The 19,294-nt window shown below is 54.7% G+C and overlaps 6 protein-coding genes across 6 annotated transcripts; 3 read left to right on the forward strand and 3 right to left on the reverse strand.

Moving 5' to 3' along the window:
* Positions 1 to 621: 621 nt before the first annotated feature.
* On the reverse strand, positions 622 to 2,640 carry CPAR01_14035 (uncharacterized protein; the record flags this gene model as incomplete). Its single annotated transcript, XM_060498287.1, has 1 exon — positions 622 to 2,640. The coding sequence occupies one exon, from the start codon at positions 2,638 to 2,640 to the stop codon at positions 622 to 624; it is 2,019 nt and encodes a 672-aa protein (XP_060343021.1).
* Positions 2,641 to 4,455: 1,815 nt separating this feature from the next.
* On the reverse strand, positions 4,456 to 5,511 carry CPAR01_14036 (uncharacterized protein; the record flags this gene model as incomplete). Its single annotated transcript, XM_060498288.1, has 1 exon — positions 4,456 to 5,511. One exon carries the CDS (start codon positions 5,509 to 5,511, stop codon positions 4,456 to 4,458), a length of 1,056 nt encoding a protein of 351 aa, XP_060343022.1.
* A 906-nt stretch (positions 5,512 to 6,417) lies between these two features.
* CPAR01_14037 (oxidoreductase) lies at positions 6,418 to 7,496 on the forward strand (the record flags this gene model as incomplete). The annotated part of the gene is made up of 3 exons (XM_060498289.1): positions 6,418 to 6,455; positions 6,540 to 6,769; positions 6,859 to 7,496. 3 exons carry the CDS (start codon positions 6,418 to 6,420, stop codon positions 7,494 to 7,496), a joined length of 906 nt encoding a protein of 301 aa, XP_060343023.1.
* A 1,094-nt stretch (positions 7,497 to 8,590) lies between these two features.
* Positions 8,591 to 9,361, forward strand: CPAR01_14038 (alcohol dehydrogenase GroES-like domain-containing protein; the record flags this gene model as incomplete). The annotated part of the gene is made up of 2 exons (XM_060498290.1): positions 8,591 to 8,816; positions 8,922 to 9,361. The coding sequence occupies 2 exons, from the start codon at positions 8,591 to 8,593 to the stop codon at positions 9,359 to 9,361; spliced, it is 666 nt and encodes a 221-aa protein (XP_060343024.1).
* A 2,903-nt stretch (positions 9,362 to 12,264) lies between these two features.
* Positions 12,265 to 13,374, reverse strand: CPAR01_14039 (uncharacterized protein; the record flags this gene model as incomplete). The annotated part of the gene is made up of 2 exons (XM_060498291.1): positions 12,265 to 12,737; positions 12,909 to 13,374. The coding sequence occupies 2 exons, from the start codon at positions 13,372 to 13,374 to the stop codon at positions 12,265 to 12,267; spliced, it is 939 nt and encodes a 312-aa protein (XP_060343025.1).
* A 3,144-nt stretch (positions 13,375 to 16,518) lies between these two features.
* Positions 16,519 to 18,493, forward strand: CPAR01_14040 (uncharacterized protein; the record flags this gene model as incomplete). The annotated part of the gene is made up of 4 exons (XM_060498292.1): positions 16,519 to 16,698; positions 16,766 to 16,969; positions 17,028 to 17,106; positions 17,184 to 18,493. The coding sequence occupies 4 exons, from the start codon at positions 16,519 to 16,521 to the stop codon at positions 18,491 to 18,493; spliced, it is 1,773 nt and encodes a 590-aa protein (XP_060343026.1).
* Between the last annotated feature and the right edge of the window lie 801 nt (positions 18,494 to 19,294).

A 19,294-nucleotide genomic window follows, 5' to 3' on the forward strand; every position in this document is an offset into this window, starting at 1 on the left:
GTCGCGTGATTACTCGGTGTGTTTTTGTGATTTATGTACGCTGACGTCTCCTCACAGTGAAACAGTACCCATGTCGAGATGGATCGTTTGTACCAGTCGAGACACTGCTCCCAAGGTGATCATCACCCTGAATTACTGGTTCAAGGTCTGGTCAGAAGACAGCCTTGATGTTGCTAGTGAGCATGGTCTGCTTCTTGGGTTGATTGTGGCTACATGTTGTCGAGAGGCTTTCCTATATGCATTATGGTCTTGAGACATTCAGGGGTTCCGCCGCCTCATGAAAAATATCTCACGGCTTGCTCTGCATATATTGTTGGCAAAACTATATCTGCTATACCAAGCAGAACATGTGAGTTCTCACGGGCATTATGAGTTCGTAATCTGACAAGCTGAATGAATGGCCTAGATAACCAAAGTGTTGGTTTACCAGAGTCAAAGCCAAAGTTCTCTGCCTCTTTTCACTTGATGAGCCCCTTTTGTGGGCTTTCGTCCTCTTTTCAACTTGGTCACTCGTGGGAAACCAAAACATCCACAGAGAAGTACTCGCACAAAAGATTTTTGTGTATGTATTGCAATTACTTTTACAGTGACCATACCTTCAAGCCACCGAAGAAGGCACTTCTAGACGAGAAACTCGTTGGGCACATACAACGGCATAGAATCCTCCCACAAACTATCCGTCAGCATCCGCTTGTTCGACCCGTCCGCGTCCATGACGATGATCTGCCCGTACGGCTGGAACGTCTGGTCATAGATGGCCGCCTCGTCCCGGAACCCGTACATGCCGCTGGAGTACAGGATCCGCCCGTCGTGCGACCACACGGCGTGCGCGTCGTTTGCGCCGCTGGACGTGAGCGTCTGCAGGTCCGTCCCGTCAGGCCGGATAGTGCAGACGTCGAAGTTCGTTGCCGACGTCTTGCGCGTGAAGACGATGCGCTCGCCGTCGGGCGACCAGAAGGGCAGGTTGTCCGTCGCGTTGGTCAGGCTCCGCACCGTCTTGGTCTCGAGGTCGATGACGCGGAGGCCGTAGCGAACACCCCACTCGCGGAAGACGAGGCTGCGACCGTCCGGGCTGTAGGAGGGGAACCCGGAGTGGACGGTGCCGTCTGTCAAGGCCTCGTAGTAGCTGCCGTTGGAGGTTGTGCGGTAGACGCGGGCTTTGCCCGTCGCGCGGGACTGGAACCAGGAGCCTAGCCCGAAAGCGATCCACTGGCCGTCGCTGGACCAGGCTGGTTGGAAGGCGCCGGCGAGGCCCTTTGCGACGAGGGCGGCGTCGATCTCGCCCGTCTTGGAGGAGTCGAAGACGAGCTTGAGGTCGGTGCCGTCCGGGTTCATAGAGACGATGGAGGAGTTGCCGAGCTGCTTCTGGGTGATGACGAGGCGGCCCTGGAGGGAGAGCTGGGGGAAGACGTCGGTGGAGCGGTATTCCCAGTCCGCGTCCCAGCTGTAGAGGGGCTTCTCCATGGCGCGGGCGGTGAAGCCTACTTTCTCGTAGATGACGAAGCGGCCGTCTGGGGACCAGGCTGGCGAGCGGATCGCTGCTTTGACGGGTGCGTGGGCGCCGGAGGTGTAGTTGTAGCCTTCGTTATCGCCGCCCTTGATCAGATAGGCGATGTTGTCGCTGCTGGATTCATCCGAGGTGCTGTCGTCATCAGCCAACCACTGCGGGAACATCTTGACGCTGGCGCCAGAGGTATGCTCGATGCGGTCTTCTCCCGTCTCGAAATCGACCGAGACGATCTGAGAGATGGCGGCGGCGAGGGACTCGGGCCGGTGCGCGTCCCACGTCTGCTCGGTGGTGATCTCATAGTAGAGGATGCGTTTCCCGTCGGGGCTCCATTTCGGCGAGCCGAGACAGTATCCCGTCTTTGTGGCGACCTGGCGGAACCCGGAACCGTCCGGCCGCACAACGTAGACGGAGAGCTCTTGAGTGTGTTCCCAGCCGGTACCGTTGCCGTGACCCCTCCAGGCCGTGTTGCGGTCCGAGGCGAAGGCGATCCACTCGCCATCCGGGGACCAGCTGGGTCTGAAGTGGCCGTCGGGCAGCAGAGGGTCGCCGGCGATCTCGGGGGTGTTTGTGAGGTTGCGGCGGACGCCGGTGGCGATGTCGAGGACCCAGATGTTGGCGCGGTAGCCGTTCTCGGTGGAGACGTAGGCGAGTTTTGTTCCGTCTGGGGAGAGGGCGCCCGCGTCTTCGACAGCGGGTGTGGCGATGAGCCCTTCCAGGTTGGAACACGAGGCAGATGTCGAGTTACCGGTGCCGGCAGAGGAGAAGCTGCACCGGTAGAGGTCCGAGTTGCCGTCGCCGTTGCGTTCGGTGGTGAAGGTGACGTATTTGCCGTCCGGAGAGAAGGCGGCGTGGTACTCGAAGTTCGAGGCGTTGCCGAGGAGCTTCTGCTCGTTTGTGCCGTCTGCGTTGGCGATGTAGAGCTCCGAGGTCGAGGGCCCAATGCGGTTCATGAGGAGGACGCCCTTCTTGCCGTCTGCGGCGGGGAGGCCGCGGGCCGAGTGGGCCTGCGGGAGGGAGGCGAGGTTGAAGTCGGCGCGGAGCTGGTGGACGTGGCGGGCCGAGGCCGACGAGGTGGCCAGGCAGAGGTAGACGAGGGAGGAAAGGAGTGACGACCGCATCTTGAGGGGCATGGGTGGCGAGGCACACCGCTTTGGAATGAACGAGAGAGAGGTGGTGGTAGGAGAGAGAGAGAGAGAAGAGAGACCCGAGGTCATCTACATTCTTTCGTCTGGTATTTGTCTTTCTCGAAGATGGCTCGACTTTGCCATCGCCAGCACTCTCGCACATGGTAGAAGTCCGAGAAGGACCCAGGAAGGGGAAGAGCTTTCACAGCAATAAACCAGGGTCCTGGACATCGGCACTGCAAGGTACTCTTCTCTGGGATATCGAGAAGTCTGAGTCTTTTCTCAGGAGAGAAATCTTATTGGCTTCCATGACGATTGCGACGTATTCCTTCCCGCTCAATTGCCGCTTTCCGCCATGGGCAGCGGTTCAGAGTCTTGGCGGAGTGGAACATCGCGGGTGTAAAAGAGCTTGTTTGGAGAAACTCCAAAAGTTATCCCCCGTTGGGGGTGACATCCTGGGTTCCTGAGCGGGTTGCCATTCGATCGGACCAGCCCCACCGAAGGGCTACTCTCGGATAGCTCCCGTAACTTAACTTCTCTACTCCGTAATGCAAGACTGATCGGACCTATCCAACAGAGTCAATTGCCATTAAACACCGCATGAGGAAGGTTCTTCTCTTCCGGAGGGCGGTATCCAATGGTGGTGAAGGATTTTCTAACCCTTTCTCTTCCATGTGCGTTCTTCCCTAAGACTCCGATGAAGAAAAAGTTTTAGTAAAACGTGGGTGCGTGGCTGCGGGGGAGATGCGAACGTTGTTGTACTGGGGTGGATGATCCCGTTCTCCTCCTCCTCCCATAGGCTATCCTGTAGGCTATCGAGCTAGTTGCATGACGTTAAAGTCATGTTAGGTTGTCTTATCAATCAATCGATTCCTTAAGGGGAGGCTCAATTTTCCTCAGACTCGCCATGCATAACTTCGGCAGAGATCGGTCAGAAATCGGCAACCGACATGTCAGTAAACGCAGAAGCCTCCTTGCATTCTATACTAGCAGGTAGGAGCCGAGGTTCTTTACTCGGTCTTCGGCATTTGATCAGACTGCAAGTAGATCTATCGATGTTTGGCTCTACCAAGTGGATAGTCAGGCGGTATAAGAATGGGGGTGCGGAATGGTGTCTCTAGAGGAAGTATAGCCGATGCAGGGCAACACTCGATTCGATGTACATCAAATTTTCCTTAGACTGTACCAGATTATCTGTTTTCCTTTACGAGAAACTCTCCTGCAAAGTGCGACAATCCTTGGGATACAGGAGCACTAGTATCTGCTTGTTCAAATCAACACTGTGACTTTCTTCGATGCAGACTTATGCAAGAAGTTCAGACCCGCGAACATACGACGTGTCGCTATCTAAAGAGTTGTCAAGCAGTCTGAACACTTCAACTCCATGACGACCTGCATGCGCCACACCATCTTCCTCCCGCCGCTGACCTGCAAAACATCTGCAGTTCTGTTACCTTGACTGCCAATGGGCTCTCGCCAGCGGACAAATCGGGCAAGTGGCGCTCGGGTTCGGGAGACCACATCCCTGTAGCATTCGGCTCCGGTGTCCTGGTCTCCGAACCCATCACCCAAGCAAAGTTTCCAAGTGCCATCCCACCTATGATCACTAATTGCAGTTCGGATTGGTGAGATTCTCAGAGGAAACAGATAAAATCGAAGGCATGGAAATCATGACAAAATTCTAGCCCCGTAGGATTGTGCAAATTCGCGAACCTGCCAGGACACATCGTGGTTTCACTTGTGAAGCATTCGCATTCAAGCATTTTGATTGTTACTCATAATTGGTGCAAGTCCGAATCGCTTTTCCTGACCTCTGACCTACTACGACACAATATAAACCAACTTGGTTCCGCTCACCTTGCCTTGTCTAACAAGATCAAGACCCTTCAGGACGCCTTCGAGGCCGCTTCCACCCTCATTCACAGTAGGCTTGTGAGCCACAATCTTGCCCTCCCCCAACAGCCGCTCGGTATCAGCCCAGAACTTGCTCCCAAACTCCAAATCCGCCGGGATCGCCGGCAAGGCCTGCGGGCCAAACTGGCACGGCTCACCGATGGCAGTATACGCTAGCGTCATCTTGGGCGTCACCTTGCTGTTGATCGCCGAGACGAGCTCCGCCGGCACGGGCCGCAGGGTGGAGTAGACGCCGCCGTCCTCCGCGATCGCCTTGACGCTGATGTCCGCAGACGATTCCGAGGAAATGCAGTCCAGCACGTGCTTCAGCTTGCCGCCCGCGCTCTTCTTGATGTCCTCCGCGACGGTGGCAGACTTGTAATCCAAGATTTCATCGGCACCCAGCTTCTTCAGGTAAGCAAAATTATGAGGCGAGGCCGTCGTGATGACGTACAGACCAGACAGCTTGGCGTACTGGATTGCCAGCGCGCCGGTCGCCGTGCTCCCGCCGTAGATGAGAACGGGCAGTTTCTCGGTGCTGGGCTGGTCAAAGTACGGCAGGCCGAGACTCTGGTACAGGCCCTGGCCCACGGTTGTCACGCTAACGCCGAGGGTGGCGGCCTCCTCGAACGTGACGTTGTCCGGGATGTGGAGCTGCAGGTCGCCCTTGACGGTGATGTACTCGGCAAAGGTGCCGTCCTCGTGGTGCACGGCATTGGACCCGTGCGCGACGCCGGCGATGCGATCGCCCTTCTTGAAGGACTTTGCGACCTTGGAGCCGACCTCTTCGACGATGCCGGCGTAGTCGCAGCCCACGCGGGCTCCTTTGACGGCAAAGAGGTCGATGTGGAGGATGTCGGTGGGGTTCAGGGCGACGGCCTTGACTTTGACGATGAGGTAGTCGTCGCGGAGCTTGGGAATGGAAGCTTCGACGACTGAGGCCTTGCCTGCTCCCTGGATGACGATGGCGTGGTTGGAAGACATTTTTGTGTACATGTAATGGTTCCGTGTATTTGCTTGAAAGATTGATTGCAATTTGGTGGTAATGAAGAAGGATACCGGAATCTTTACGTAGACATCGTTCCTCAATTGTCATTTTATGCTCATCTCTCCGTATGCTTTCTCTCATGCTGAAACCCAAAACTGAACATTATTAAGCACGTTCCGTTCGCCATGATGCGCAATCACGAACCGCAAGTGGCCTGTTCGCCTTGCTGCTGTTGCGGAGTTGCGGATAGCAGACGGACGATCAACCAACGAGTTGCGGATGGGACTAAAGCCCCACATTTGACGGGCTACGGATGCATTCAAATCGGCGCCGGAGAGTCTCCACTTTCTCGGAGGCGATTATTAAACAGCCCCCGGGACGATTATGGTTTACTCACCACACGCGAGCGGTATAGGAGACAAGGCGATAAAATGGGACCAAAACTTCTACGTGCTGGAAGCCAGTCTTTGTCATCCCGAGGCCCTGTCCGGCCCCTTCTTCCGGATAAAGACGTAGAGAGGGCGATGGCTTGCCCGGTCGCCTTTCAAGACGGCGGAGAATGGAGTATCTGAAGGCTCCGAAAGCACACGCCACTCGCTCTAATCTTCTAAAGTGCCTTTCTCTACGAGCTTACCAATAGTCTTCAACTTCGACGCACACAACTTGAGATCTGTCATCATGGCTAAAGTTTTGACTGTTTTTCTCGATTTTAATGGCTAAGATATATTGGTACTAATTGGGGGCCATTGTATTCCAAATTGCATCTATCGTCTAGTTACTTAAGTCGTACGCGATTTCCACCTCGAGATTGCATGGTTGGACAACCTATTCAACTCATCCAGCTTATTCAATCTTCCAAGTTCTCACCATTCATAGCCAATTTTCAGTTCCACCCTGCAATCATGTCATCGCCTACCAAGCGAACAGTCCTCATCACAGGGTAAGTGTGGTTGCCTCCGAGATACCTTCTATGCTCCTCTACTTTGCATTCCCCACGCTTGGAACGCTGACATGTCTCTGATAGATGCTCCCAAGGGGGTGTCGGTAACACGCTGGCACTCGCATTCGCAGCCCAAGGCCTGCGCGTCTTCGCAACCGCCCGTTCGCTTAAGTCGGTGGCGAACCTCACAGAAAAGGGCATCGAAACGCTCACGCTCGACGTGACGAGCTCGCAGAGTATCGCTAGCGTAAAAGAGGAGATTTCAAGACGTACAGGCGGTACCCTTGACATTCTGTACAACAATGCGGGTGCTCGTGAGTCCTTCTTCCCCATCTGACACTCCTCCCCAATAATAGAACCTGTGAAGCACGGAGCAACTAACATAGTATTTTTCGGCATCAAGTCTACGAAGCGCCAGCAGTAGAAGCAGACTCCTACCGCACCCGCCAAATGTTCGACGCCAACGTCTTCGGCCTCTTCGACATGGTGACAGCCTTCACCCCGCTCCTCCTCGCCGCCGTCTCCACCTCCCAATCCTCCCAGCAACCCACAATCGTCAACGTCGCCTCCGTGCTCGCCCGCCTCCCGGGGCCCTTCACGTCAGGCTACAACGCCACAAAGGCCGCCGTCGCGGCCTACTCTGACACCCTCCGTCTCGAGGTCGCGCCCCTCGGCCTGCGCGTGCTGACGGTCTACATGGGCGAGGTGGCCACCTCCATCATCCAGGCCAACAATATCAGCTTCGACAGGGACAGCCTGTACGTCGACGCCGAGGATAAGGTGCGGGAGCGCAGCGCCACGCACGAGAAGACGACGATGAAGCCTGATGAGTTTGCGAGGCAGGTAGTGCCGCTTGTGCTCAAGAGCGGCGGGAGCCCGTATGTGTGGAAGGGTACGAACGCGTGGCTTGTTTGGTTCTTGAATGCGTTTGGGCCGAGGACGGTGTTTGATGGGACCATGAATGCGGGGGCGGGGTTGAACGATGCGGTGATTAAGAACAAGATTTTCCAAAGAGGCCAGGAAAAGGTTAAAAAGGCCTAGATTCTGGGTCTCAGGGGCGGGTGGTGTATGAGTGAATGATTGGGAGGTGATGTTACGTGATCTAGAGCGGCATCTTGATTTCATTTTTGACGCGTTTTTGGTTTTGGTTGTTAATTTTATTACTGAAATGAGCCGTAATCAGCAGGAGAGTATAACCACTGGGGCGTAATCGAATCTTCGTTTCTTCGAATGTTTCACGGAGTACCTCAGTTCAAGAACCTCACGAGACTTCCTTCACATTCCCCCGGGCTTCCATCTTCTAACCTCGATACATGACAGGTTTCACTCCTGCATCTCCACTCATTTATGAGCCTACTGTCCTGATTATGAGATAGTCATGGGAACCTCTGAAATAACAATTGACCATGGAGGTCTTCGTTGGCACATAATTCAAAGCCGGATGATTGGTGGTTCGAGTCGGCGCCGAGCCGACCCCGTCCAGTCCAGCCGGAGCCGTTACGGCCTTTTTCGGCATCGGCCTTTTCGTACATCACTTGATTCTGCTGTTGACCTACCAAGAAGATATCTCTTTCCCGCTGGACACGGCCTCACGGGTTACTCCATACGCCGCACCCCTATCCCTGCTACGATGCCCAACATAGTAGGACACAAACTCCGGCAACGATCTGAAGAAACCTAGACCTCTACTTGAGGAGCCAAGATTGAGATACAATCTTGTTAAAAGCCGGTCGATGAGAGGGATGTAACGGGGACACTAGACGTAAATACCGTGAAGTGGGCACTCGGCGCGGCCTCTGTTAGTCAGTATCGCCGGATCACAAATCAACGATACCTTCTTACGAAGCATCACTTTCCAAACATCAACTGTTGACATCACGAGAAAAAGTTGTATCGCAGTTGCCACAGTTGTCCTTTCGGCAACATTCACATAACCCTAGGCTACATAAGCGACCCATCTCCAGGAGAAGATACATATTGGAACAAAAAACCCATACGAGATCTTGACAACACAACATCCAACAATCACTCACTCACTCACTCTCTCTCTCTCTCTCTCTCTCTCTCTCTCTCTCTCTCTCTCTCTCTCTCTCTCTCTCTCTCTCTCACCATCTCCTCATCTAACTCCAGTAGCAATGTCCCTCCCAAAGACGTATAAGGCGTGGCAGGTCAAGGAGGCAGGCGCCCCTCTGCAACTCCGGACGGCAGAGTTAAAGGCGCCAGGGAAAGGCGAGGTCCTCGTCAAGGTGCTCGCCTGCGGCATCTGCCACTCGGACGTCGGCATGCAAAAAGGCGAATTCGGCCCCGTCATCCCCGCGTCCCGGGCGGCGAGCGCGTTGGAGGAGCTTGGCATGGAGGTGAGTTTGTACTCTCTGGAAACCTTTGGATTATAATCAAGCCGGAGATGAGAGGGGTCTTTGGGGAGGGAGATCATGTTGAAGCACACTCAACTGACGTCCATACAAGGCCACGACGGAACCTGCGCAACATGCCAGCTAGGCCAATTCCAATCCTGCCAAAACGGCTCAATCAACGGCGTCACCCGCGACGGAGGCTACGCAGAATACGTCACCCTCCGCGCCCAAGCCGTCGTCCGCGTCCCAGCAGACCTCGACCCCGCCGAGACGGCGCCCCTCCTCTGCGCCGGCGTCACCGTCTTCAACGGCATCCGCAAGATGGAGATTACCCAAGGAAGCCTCGTCGCTGTCCAAGGCCTCGGCGGCCTAGGCCACCTCGCCGTGCAGTACGCCACCAAGATGGGCTACCGCGTCGCGGCCATCAGCTCCGGCGCCGCGAAAGTGGATTTCGCGTCTGAGCTGGGTGCCGAGTGCTTCATCGACAGCAGCGTCGAGGACCCCGTGGCGAGGCTCAAGGCCCTGGGCGGCGCCGAGTGCAAAGGCTATTAGCCCCCTTACGGGCGCGCTGCGGGTGCGCGGCAAGTTGTTGGTGCTCGCGGCGGTTGGGAACATCGAAATCAGCTCGTTGCATTTGATCGCGGGCGGCTGTTCGGTTCATGGGTGGCCTAGTGGGCACGCGCGGGATTCGGAGGACGCGACCGAGTTCTCGAGGAAGCAAGGCGTCAAGTGCCTGATTGAGAAGTTCCCGTTGAGCGAGGCGCCTGAAGCGGTGGAGCGTATGATGTCGAATGAGGTGCGCTTTAGGAGCGTGCTGGTCATGGAGTGAAGATCTGTAGATTGCATCTTTGAGGCGCGGCCATTGTCAGGGGGTTAGCAAGATTACAAAGCCAAGAGTGTTCGAGGGCTGTTCGCCTTTGTTGTTGGGCAATAACTGTTACCACATACGGTGACGAGACAGCATGACAAGAGGTCAATGACTATGCGTAGGCCGTCTCGCAAGTGTTGGATCATAGGCACGGCGTAGAGAAGGACTGTACTGTAAGATGGCTCGCAACCTCATTAGCAGACGTGTTTGAGGCGTCCCGCGAGATGATCGTCGTGCTCAGCGTGGCTTCTTCAGGCATCTCAGTAGTCAAGTATAGCAGCTCGTAGAGTGTGGCGTGCCCAAATCTTCAAAGGATCCCGTTGGTTCTCTGGTTTGTGTCCGATGTCTATCGTACAACACGAATGAGTGGTCATGATGCACAGAGGAAGGCACCATCGCCTTATTGTGGTCAAGAGCATCTACGAGGAGACCGGCCTCCCCCAGAGAGCAGGGGCAGGGAGAATTGGTCCGAAGTAAGGGAACAACGAGGGATTAATGACCACTTCAAAGAATATTCCGCACACGATTGCATAGCAGGAACGAAGATACTCCGACGGCCTCCACATGAGCTGGCTCCTGTAGCTGGCAAGAATAGACATAGCAATAGCAATACAAGCGAGAGAGGATGTCAGACGCAAATGAGACCGGTGCGTTAATGTCATCGCCTTCGAAGCCTGCAAGACCACGAAAGCCACAGCGACGGACGCTCAAGCATTCCATCGACTCTTTCTGAACCAGGAACTGGAGCTCCCTCCTTACTTTTGCATCGAGCCCATGCAGCGGGAATTTGCCACTCGATAGTCCAGATCTATCCTTCAGTTGTCTACCCCACTCAGGAGCAAATCACTAGATTTCTTCTTCTGAAGACGTGACACACTGGACACTGCTTGTGTCGCGGAAGAAAGGGACAGGAGGCCTCATTGAGAAGGAGCCGTGACCTAGAACTGCATCATGCCGCAATCTGAGGGCGAAGGCGACAGTGGCCTGCATTACGCTGCCAAGTAGGTGACAAAATCGGTTGCCGCTCAATCGGTACCCTCCCTAACTCCTTTCCTGTTATTTCTATTCCTAATATCCATATTTCTCTAGTCTTTCATTTAAGGGTATTCTCATAGGAATTCACGAGAAACAAAAATTATAATAGTAACAACAAAAATGATAAGAAGATCAGGCATAGTAAACAGGCAAGTAAGTGTTAGAATCTTGTAAGCTAGCATCCCATTTTGCCGCCCACTTGGCTGCCATGTCCAGGCTAACGATGCACCGGACCTCTTTACTTCGACTTTGCTGAATAAGGGAAATTTGGTCCGCAGATTGAGGCGGAGACACCTTCAGTCGGTGACTTTGTTCATGTTGGTCAAGCATTGGGGCAAGTTCTGATTCTTGGCGTCTCATGGGGTGTGAACGGTCGGGTCATTTCGGAGGGTCGAATAGATCGATTTGATAAATGAACAGCGGGAAACAGAAATAGCTGGAAACAGCAATGGAAACAAACAAAACGACGATAAGGAGAAAGGGGGCCAGGGGTTGGGTTGCAGCTATTTTCTGCAAGTGGGGATTACCTCTGGCCACAGGCAAGATGGATATTCTGGTCCAGTACGACAGTAGCAGGCTTCTTGAACCGAAAACTACAGCATTGGAGCAGTCCGGAGGAAACTTCGTGTGCCAGGACCGACGCCTCGTCGGAAATTCTCACCATCGCCATCGAACAGCGGCAGCTGTTGTCGGAGCTAGGTCGCATCTGCTCACCAAGACTCCGCTTCTAGTTGATCACGGGCATCTGGCCCGGATCTAGGTAGCTGCTTTGCCTACAGCATTGACGAGCGACTACTCGTAAGTCGCTTGATAGAACGCTGGTGAGGATGCTTGGCAAACAGGAGACAAATGGTCGCAATAGAGATCGTCGTTTGGCATGCAAACGCCAAGAAAAGATAGGTCGCTGCTCTCCCAATTGATAGCACGGCTAATCGCCAGTTGACAACACGGCCCACTCGTCGACGTTCGTCTGTTGTCCACCCGGGTACCGGAGACCGGCAGACGTTTCAGTCCCCCGAAACTCAAGACTTACTCTTGATCATTGCCAAAATTGCCCGGCCAAGATGGAGCCAAGGCCAAACCAAGGCGTTGCCGTCTTGGATTTGAGAGGCTCCGGATACTCTAAAATATCGCCCGAATTTCAAGATTGTTTCCGTAGGGTTGCGCTGTGATTTCAGAGCCTCTGAATAACGGGGGTTGATATGTGACCTGGCGTTCCCTTTTTGCGCTCTTTCTCTCCTGTATTGCCCATCAGCATTAATTACGGCATGTAGAAGGGAGTACGGATGTGAAATTGGAAGATGGCTGTGGGCCTTGGCCACTCCACCTGTAAGCCAGTCGGTGCTGAGGCTTGATGTAATCCAAGGCCAGACAGAAAGCGCTCAAGCTAAAGCCAAGACGCCGAGAGGTTCCAAAGAACTGTTGCACAACGCAATACCATGCCCACGCGCTTTGCGGCCCATGGTCAGAAGCCAAGAAGGTCCTTCAAAGTCTGGAGCTCGTAAGCGGAGGCCAAGAGTGCATGGGCAAGATGGGAATGGAGCAAAGCCCACTATGCAAGAAGTCCTACTGGCATCTTGGCCTGATCCCGCCGAGCCAGGACACCACTTGCAGAGTCCTTCCTAATCTCGGCCTGGCGTCCGAACACAAGCACCCCATTCGACCCTCCGCATCTGGGGCTTTTCGGGGGACCACTCGTCCTTGAACTGCCGGGGTTGTCGCGATCGTCTGGGGAGGCGAACACGGTGGTCTGATTGAGTCTGGAATAACTGCGACCAAACGTGGAGAGTTCCAGCGTGGATGATGGCTCAAAACTCGAAAGAGTCATTGTGGTCTGTAGCTGCATCTGGGGCGTGCGGGCAGTCATGTTGCTGATGGTGCGGTCGTTTTCTCGCTCGGGTGTCGTGCATCCAAGATTTCGCCGGAAAGCTTGGTAAATTCCCGTGGCATTGGCAGGCTCATCGGGCTCGTGGCACATCGGCGACCCTTCTGGCGGCACAGCCAATGGATGATGACCATGCAGGACTGCACAAAGTGTGCGGGTATTCCTTCGAGAACCTTAATTCTTCGAGCCATGTTAGTGAGAGTGTGGAACGAGCAATCACCGATTCGGGTAGAGGGAGTGAAAGTCAATCTGTTGATGGAGGAGGATGTGGTAAGACTCAAGCATCGTCGAGACGGGCTAAACAAACTCACAAATCGCGCAAATAGAATGCATGTGGCGGCCAGTGAGTGTGAAAGGAGCAATGCCAAGACTTGTTAAAGGCCTCGTTTTGATTGCTTCTCCTCTGATTGAGTGTAGAGCGCTGGCGATGTGGCCCCCCCCCCCTTGGACTGGCGAGAGTTGAAGCCAGGGCGAAACCACCCATCCTCGCAGGTCTTGGCATTGCCTGCACAGCCTCATTGAACGGCGAAGCGGCGGGCGCAAGGTGGACAGGATGGAGGATACAGGCTGAAGGTGCTTGGTATCTGCAGCCAAGAACGCCCAGCTTTCGTCTGGCTGGGCTTTGAAGCGGCAAATTATCAGGTTTTGCTGATACTCGAGTTCTTGGGAATGGTCTGCAGCGAACACACCATGCCAGTGAGGGATCCCGTGGACAGGCGGGGTCGGCCATGATGCGATGGCATGGTTTGTGAGACGGCTCGTCGTTCTTGGGCTCATGTCTTCTTTTTTCGACCAAGCTTGGCGCCGTAGCTAGGAGGGAGAAGGTCAAGTCGACTGGTCGACGAGACCGTTCACCAAGGGGAGTAGGGGAGCAGTCTGACACCAATTGGCGTACCGCCATCGTGGGTCGAACTGCCAAGAGTTAAGCGACCCGCTCACCTGAATACTTGTGAATATGACACTACTATGTATGGACGGGCGTCAAGCCTCGGGCACGTTGGCACGTTGAGTGCATGTTTTAAGGTAATCGACGGGGCGACATCTGGCTGGATCGACCAACTTAAGAAAAAGATGGCTGTGCCGGTGCGTTTGCGATGCAGTGTATTACACAAATTGCTAAGTGCCGTGATGGGAACCCGACAACGAGAAGGCAAATTAGATAGTCGAAAGGCAAAATAAAACGAAACCGTAGGGGATTGAGTGGTGGTTGAGTGTAAAGGGAGAAAGTGAACTGCCACACTGGGGAGGAATCTGTGGATGGCCGGTCAGGGACGGGATGATCTTGGGAAGGGGAAGGGGAGGGGGTCGAGAGGTACCTGCCAATACTAGAAATGAGTCTTGGCGGATCGAGGCTGGGTTGGTACTGCGTACTGTGGTAACTTCTATTGGTGTCGACTCGAGGCACGCAGTGCCACAGTACCTACTCCGTATCGTACCTACCTAACCTATTCGGAGGTACGTATCCCTCGGACCCCGACAGCTGCGTCGTTTTGGCACACGGCATCTCACCCTCCTCACCACGCCGCACGCCGCACCCTCGCCCACCACCCCAACCCAATCTTTTTCGATTTCCCATCTGTGCTTGCTTTCAAGCTCTCGGTTTAGGGAAAACGTTCAAGTTCCCTCATCCACGTATTTAAAGCTTGGCGAGCTCCACCGCATCTCACCCGCACCGAATGCGATGACCAACGCCCGGCACATCGGCTTCCCTTGCGTGGGCCATAACAGGCGGTATTGCGCAACACTTTCTGGACGAGCCGGTTTGAACGGCTTCTGGCTGACCATAGGGGAGCGGCGACTGTATCGTGGACATGTCGAGAAGAGGGGGCGACAACCAGCCGACAACAGGCGAGGACATTTGGATTGCGCGTAGCCCTTGGCGCTAAGGACTTGGCAGTCTTGGCTGCGGCGGAGAGGCCAAGAAGAGAGGAGCGGAAAGCTTCTTTTGGCTCTTGGGCATTGCCCCAAAACGTTGTCAGAATCTACAGCGTCCCCCCCGTCACCCGAAAGTCACCTGCCCCCCGAGGGTGCCGTCCCCCAGCTTATCGAGGGTCCGGCGCCACTTGTGTGTCCGGACTGTCGAGTTTGTTCCACACACGCTCGACTTGCAAGTCGAAAAAGTGGAGGGCGAATCGCTCGGTTAAGCAACTGGGTTATTTGTTGCGGGTTTGCCATCCTTCGCAGCGTGGCAGTTTCGATGTGGCCTGCGGAAATGACGAGCTGGCTGCATCCCGTCTTGCCGTGTGCGGATCGTTATTCTTGGGCCGGCTCCATGGGATGGAGAGTTATCAACATTTACGGGGTATGCGCTTATCGGAGCGTCCGAGGCCGCCGTCGCATCCTCGTCCCCACCCCGTGTCGTGTGTGTCTCTTTTCGCTTTCTGCTTCTTTTGGTACGAAGGCACGGAGACTTGGTCTCTTGGCTCTTGGGAGTCTGGGACTCGAAGCATGGAGGTCTTGGTATACGGAGTACTAAGAAAAAGCGTGGAAGGCTTGTCGTTCTCGCGCCCCTTACCCTGTCAATCGGGCACCAGGCATCTCCCATGTCCTGTTAATCGTCCTATCTCTCTGGCTGGTCGCCTGAAAGTGTACTCCGTACTTTCAGTGCGACGGCTGCTTTGCCCGTGACATCAGGTACGGGAGTACTTGGCGGCTTGTTTCTCAGGACAGGTCAGTCTTGGACTCTTGTCCCGTCAGGTCACCCCCCCCCCCCCACAAGACCCCCAGAGACCCCAAGCAATCCAAGGCCCAAAAATACTCGGCTCACCTGCTTGGCTGGAAACAGTGCTCCCTCATCTGAGACGGTCGCAGGCTTTTTCTTCAGACGACACAGAGTGTTGTGACCCGTACTCCGTAGACAGAAATACCTAATACATGGCCATTGTCTTGAGGAACATCCCCAACGAGCCGCATCGATGATGGGTGCGTGCCGCCGTTATTCCCATGAGCGTGGCAACCGGTGGCAGGAACAAAGAAGGCCAGATTTTCCCAGAAAGCTGGCAAGAACCATACCGGTACGAAGGCCGCCGCCGAGTAAAGGAGGACAGGAAATCAAACGCTGCGCTTGCGGTCATCAGCTGATGGCGAGCTATTGACCAACGTAAATGGACGCGGGTGCTCGCAGGATGAAGCAATAGGAACCAAGTGCAAATGCCAAGGTCTCGGCGAAGGGAGAAAGAGTGAAAACTGGAGATTTGCCAAGACGCCCCAAGACAGCCAGAGTCTTGGCATCGTATGCGCCCGGATGTTGCGGTGTTGGCGAGGTACTTGCGCTGTCAGTGGGTGCTGTCTGTTTTCTCATCAGGATTGGACTGTGCTGCTGAGCCTCAGCTATCTCTTTTATGTGTGTTTGCATGCTAAAATTGTTAGAAGGATGTGTGCTGACTACAGTGTAATTCCAGGCAAGGCTTGACGCACCTTGCCTGCCTTGTTGTCTCCCCCCATCATCCGCGACATCAGCTCGGCAGCCCTCGCCACCTCGGACCAATCAAAAGTCGGCTGGTCTCACAAGCCCCGGTCGCCAAGACTTTTGCCAAGACTCTTGGAAGGGTAGGAAGAGCGGAGAGGAAATGTGATTCATGAATAAAGAGAAGAGCCCATCGTCCATGCCCCCCAGATCAGACTGATTGATTTCCCTCGAGAACACCCAGTCTTGTGATAGTCGGCAGAAAAACATAAAAGCATTGCTGACCGTCTCTTTTTCTCCCCGTTCAGCTTTGTAGTATCCCAAGTATACTCTCGCCTGTTCTCGGCAATCTACAACCTGAAGCATCAAGAAGGACCCCACTCCTACTTACACAACCATCCAATCCCAACGCGCCTCACGGGACCCGGCACATTCCAATCTTCCGGTCTCTCTTCACCGAGCCCGCCAGCTCGGTCAACACTCACGCACACATACACACACCCCGGTCACGCACCATGTCCGCCAAACAAGAGAATGAGAGCTCTGCGAGCAACTCTCCCAAGAGCAGCACCCCCGCTCCCTCAACAACAACCAGCAACACTTCCCAGTCCGCCAACAGCACCAGTGCAGAGGACAACCTCATCTGCAAGTGGAACGCCTGCAACCTGAAGTTTGTCTCACCCGAGGCTCTCTACGTAAGTGGTGGCAATGCCACACTAAATCTTTATTTCACCCGAAACATCTCACTAACAAAATTAACAGGAGCACATCTGCGAACGCCATGTTGGCCGCAAGAGCACCAACAACCTCAACCTCACTTGCCAATGGAACTCCTGCAGGACGACCACTGTGAAGCGTGACCACATCACTTCTCACATTCGCGTGCACGTTCCTCTTAAGCCTCACAAGTGTGAGTTCTGCGGCAAGTCATTCAAGCGCCCTCAGGACTTGAAGAAGCACGTCAAGGTAAATCAACCAACAAACCACTCTCGCCATCTTCAATCATGCTCACACACATCGACAGACCCACGCCGATGACTCGGTGCTCGTCCGCTCGCCCCAGGACCAAGGTCTGAACGGCTATCGGGCGCAGCCTGGCAAAGGTATGTAGAGCTCAGTTTGCACACCCCTCCAAAGTCTGTCCTCTATTTTCTCCAACTAGAGGCTAATTTGCCTCCAGCTTCTTCTAGCTACTATGATCATAATGGCCACATTCGGACTAACTCCGCCGCCTTCGCACACCAGGCTGGGCATGCTAGCTACTATGCACCCCAACCATCTACAAACTATGGACTGTACTTCAACCAACAACCCTTGAACCCTCCCCGAACTGAGTACATTGGCCACCACGGCGGCTATGACAACCGCAGCAAGCGCGCTTTCGACATGGTTGACGACTTCTTCGCCCACGCCAAGCGTCGCCAGGTCGACCCGACCTCCTATCAACAAGTCGGCCGATCCCTTCTCCCCCTTCACGGCGCTCTCGGCCTGCACGCCGGTCCCATGCCCGGCTCCGACTACATGGCAGCCCCGCCTCAGCAGCATGTTCACCACCAACAGGCCGGCGGACCTCCTTCCGGCCCCGGACCCATGTCCCAGCAGTACTACCTGCCGCCCATGCCCAACGCCCGCACCAAGAACGACCTGGTCCAGATTGATCAGATCTTGGAGCAGATGCAGAGCACTGTCTACGAGAACTCGCACCAGGCCACGCAAGGAATTCACATCCACGGCCAGAACACTTTCGATCTCCGCCACAGCCCCTCGCCCCCGGGTGTTCACAGAGGCTCTCACGCCGGCATTCCAGTCACCCAAGACGGCTACCCCGTGTCCGCTGCTCACATGGCGTCCCCGTTGACCGCAGTCTCATCGACTGGAACCCCCGCCGTCACTCCTCCCTCAAGCACCATGTCATACACATCTGGTCACTCGCCCAGCCCCTCTTCCTCCGGCATGTCTCCCCAGTCGAGACACAGCTCCACAGCTTCTTCAGTCATGTACCCCAATCTCCCGGCCGTCAGCTCCGTCTTCCCCGGCCAGTCCACTGCCTCCACGCTCGGACCCAGCTTCGATAGCAACGAGCGCAGACGCTACTCGGGAGGTATGCTCCAGCGTGCCGCGCCCTCCTCGCCAAAGTCCCCCATCATCTACGAGGACTCCTCCAGCGTCACCACTCCCAAGGCCGAGTCCGTCGCCTCATCCGTCGGCTCTCCCTCATCCGAGTCGGACACTAGCGAGGGCGCCCGCGAGCGCGAGGAGAAGTACGACCAGTGGCTCGAGAACATGCGTACCATCGAGGCACTCCGCGAGTACATCCGCGATCGCATCGACCGCAGAGAGTACTCCGACGAGCCCGCCGAGAAGGCCGCCGCTGCTCCCGCTCCCAAGTCTCCTGAGGCTAGCCGTCTCAAGTCTCCGGAGCCGATGGAGGTTGACGCCAAGCCCGCTCCGGCTGCGCCGTTGTACCCCATCTTGCGCATGGCGAACTGAAGAAAGTCAGACAACCCTGGTGTCTGTGTCGAAGAGAGGCCTCGTCTTGGCGCGTGTACCAATAGCTGTGTGTGTCCTATAAGCGTGTCTTTTCAAAAAAGTTTTTCTCCAACCTTTGAATTGAGGGAAAAGTGATCGGTTTCACCAAAACTGGTTCGTATATCATTCTACTGCAAAACTTTTTTTCTCTTCTTTTATCATCAAATGCGCTTTTGGCAAAATACCTCCCAAGGCCTGTCGAAGCCTCTTTGTTACGTTTACATACCCTGGTCGGTGGAAGTTGAAAGGGGCAAAGTCGGATTTGAATCAACGCAGTCTTCAAAACGCAGATGGATTGGAGTGGACATACTCCCATCAACAATAACCAAACAACACTTTTGATTTTCACACCAAGCATTTTAACATGTCGACGGAAAGAGGACGAGTTTTAAACATTCGGGAGGGTGTTTTGCGAGTTCAAAGCATTATTGCTATGAGTGCGAAACATCTTGTTCTTTCTACTTCCCATCAACGAACGGTTGCGCGGTTTTTATTACAACGGAAATTATCGGAACGGGGAAATGATGAGATCATGAAAAGAAAACCAAACCAACCAAAACAAAGTCATGTTGCTTCGCCGCCTATGTAGTCAGTCTCCTTGGCCTTGAACGCAAAAGGGTCGAAATGAATGCTTATTGTTACCTCTGAACAATTTTGATCATCTGAACTTGACCATCTTGGCAACTGTGATATCGTAGACAAGCAACATTCCGAGGTCGAACTAGATCGTTTGGCAAGCTGTCTTGGGGTGTAAGTCAAGTC

The sequence above is a fragment of the Colletotrichum paranaense genome, assembly GCF_030867605.1.
Source record: "Colletotrichum paranaense strain IMI 384185 chromosome Unknown Scaffold_14.1, whole genome shotgun sequence".
NCBI lineage: Eukaryota > Fungi > Ascomycota > Sordariomycetes > Glomerellales > Glomerellaceae > Colletotrichum > Colletotrichum paranaense.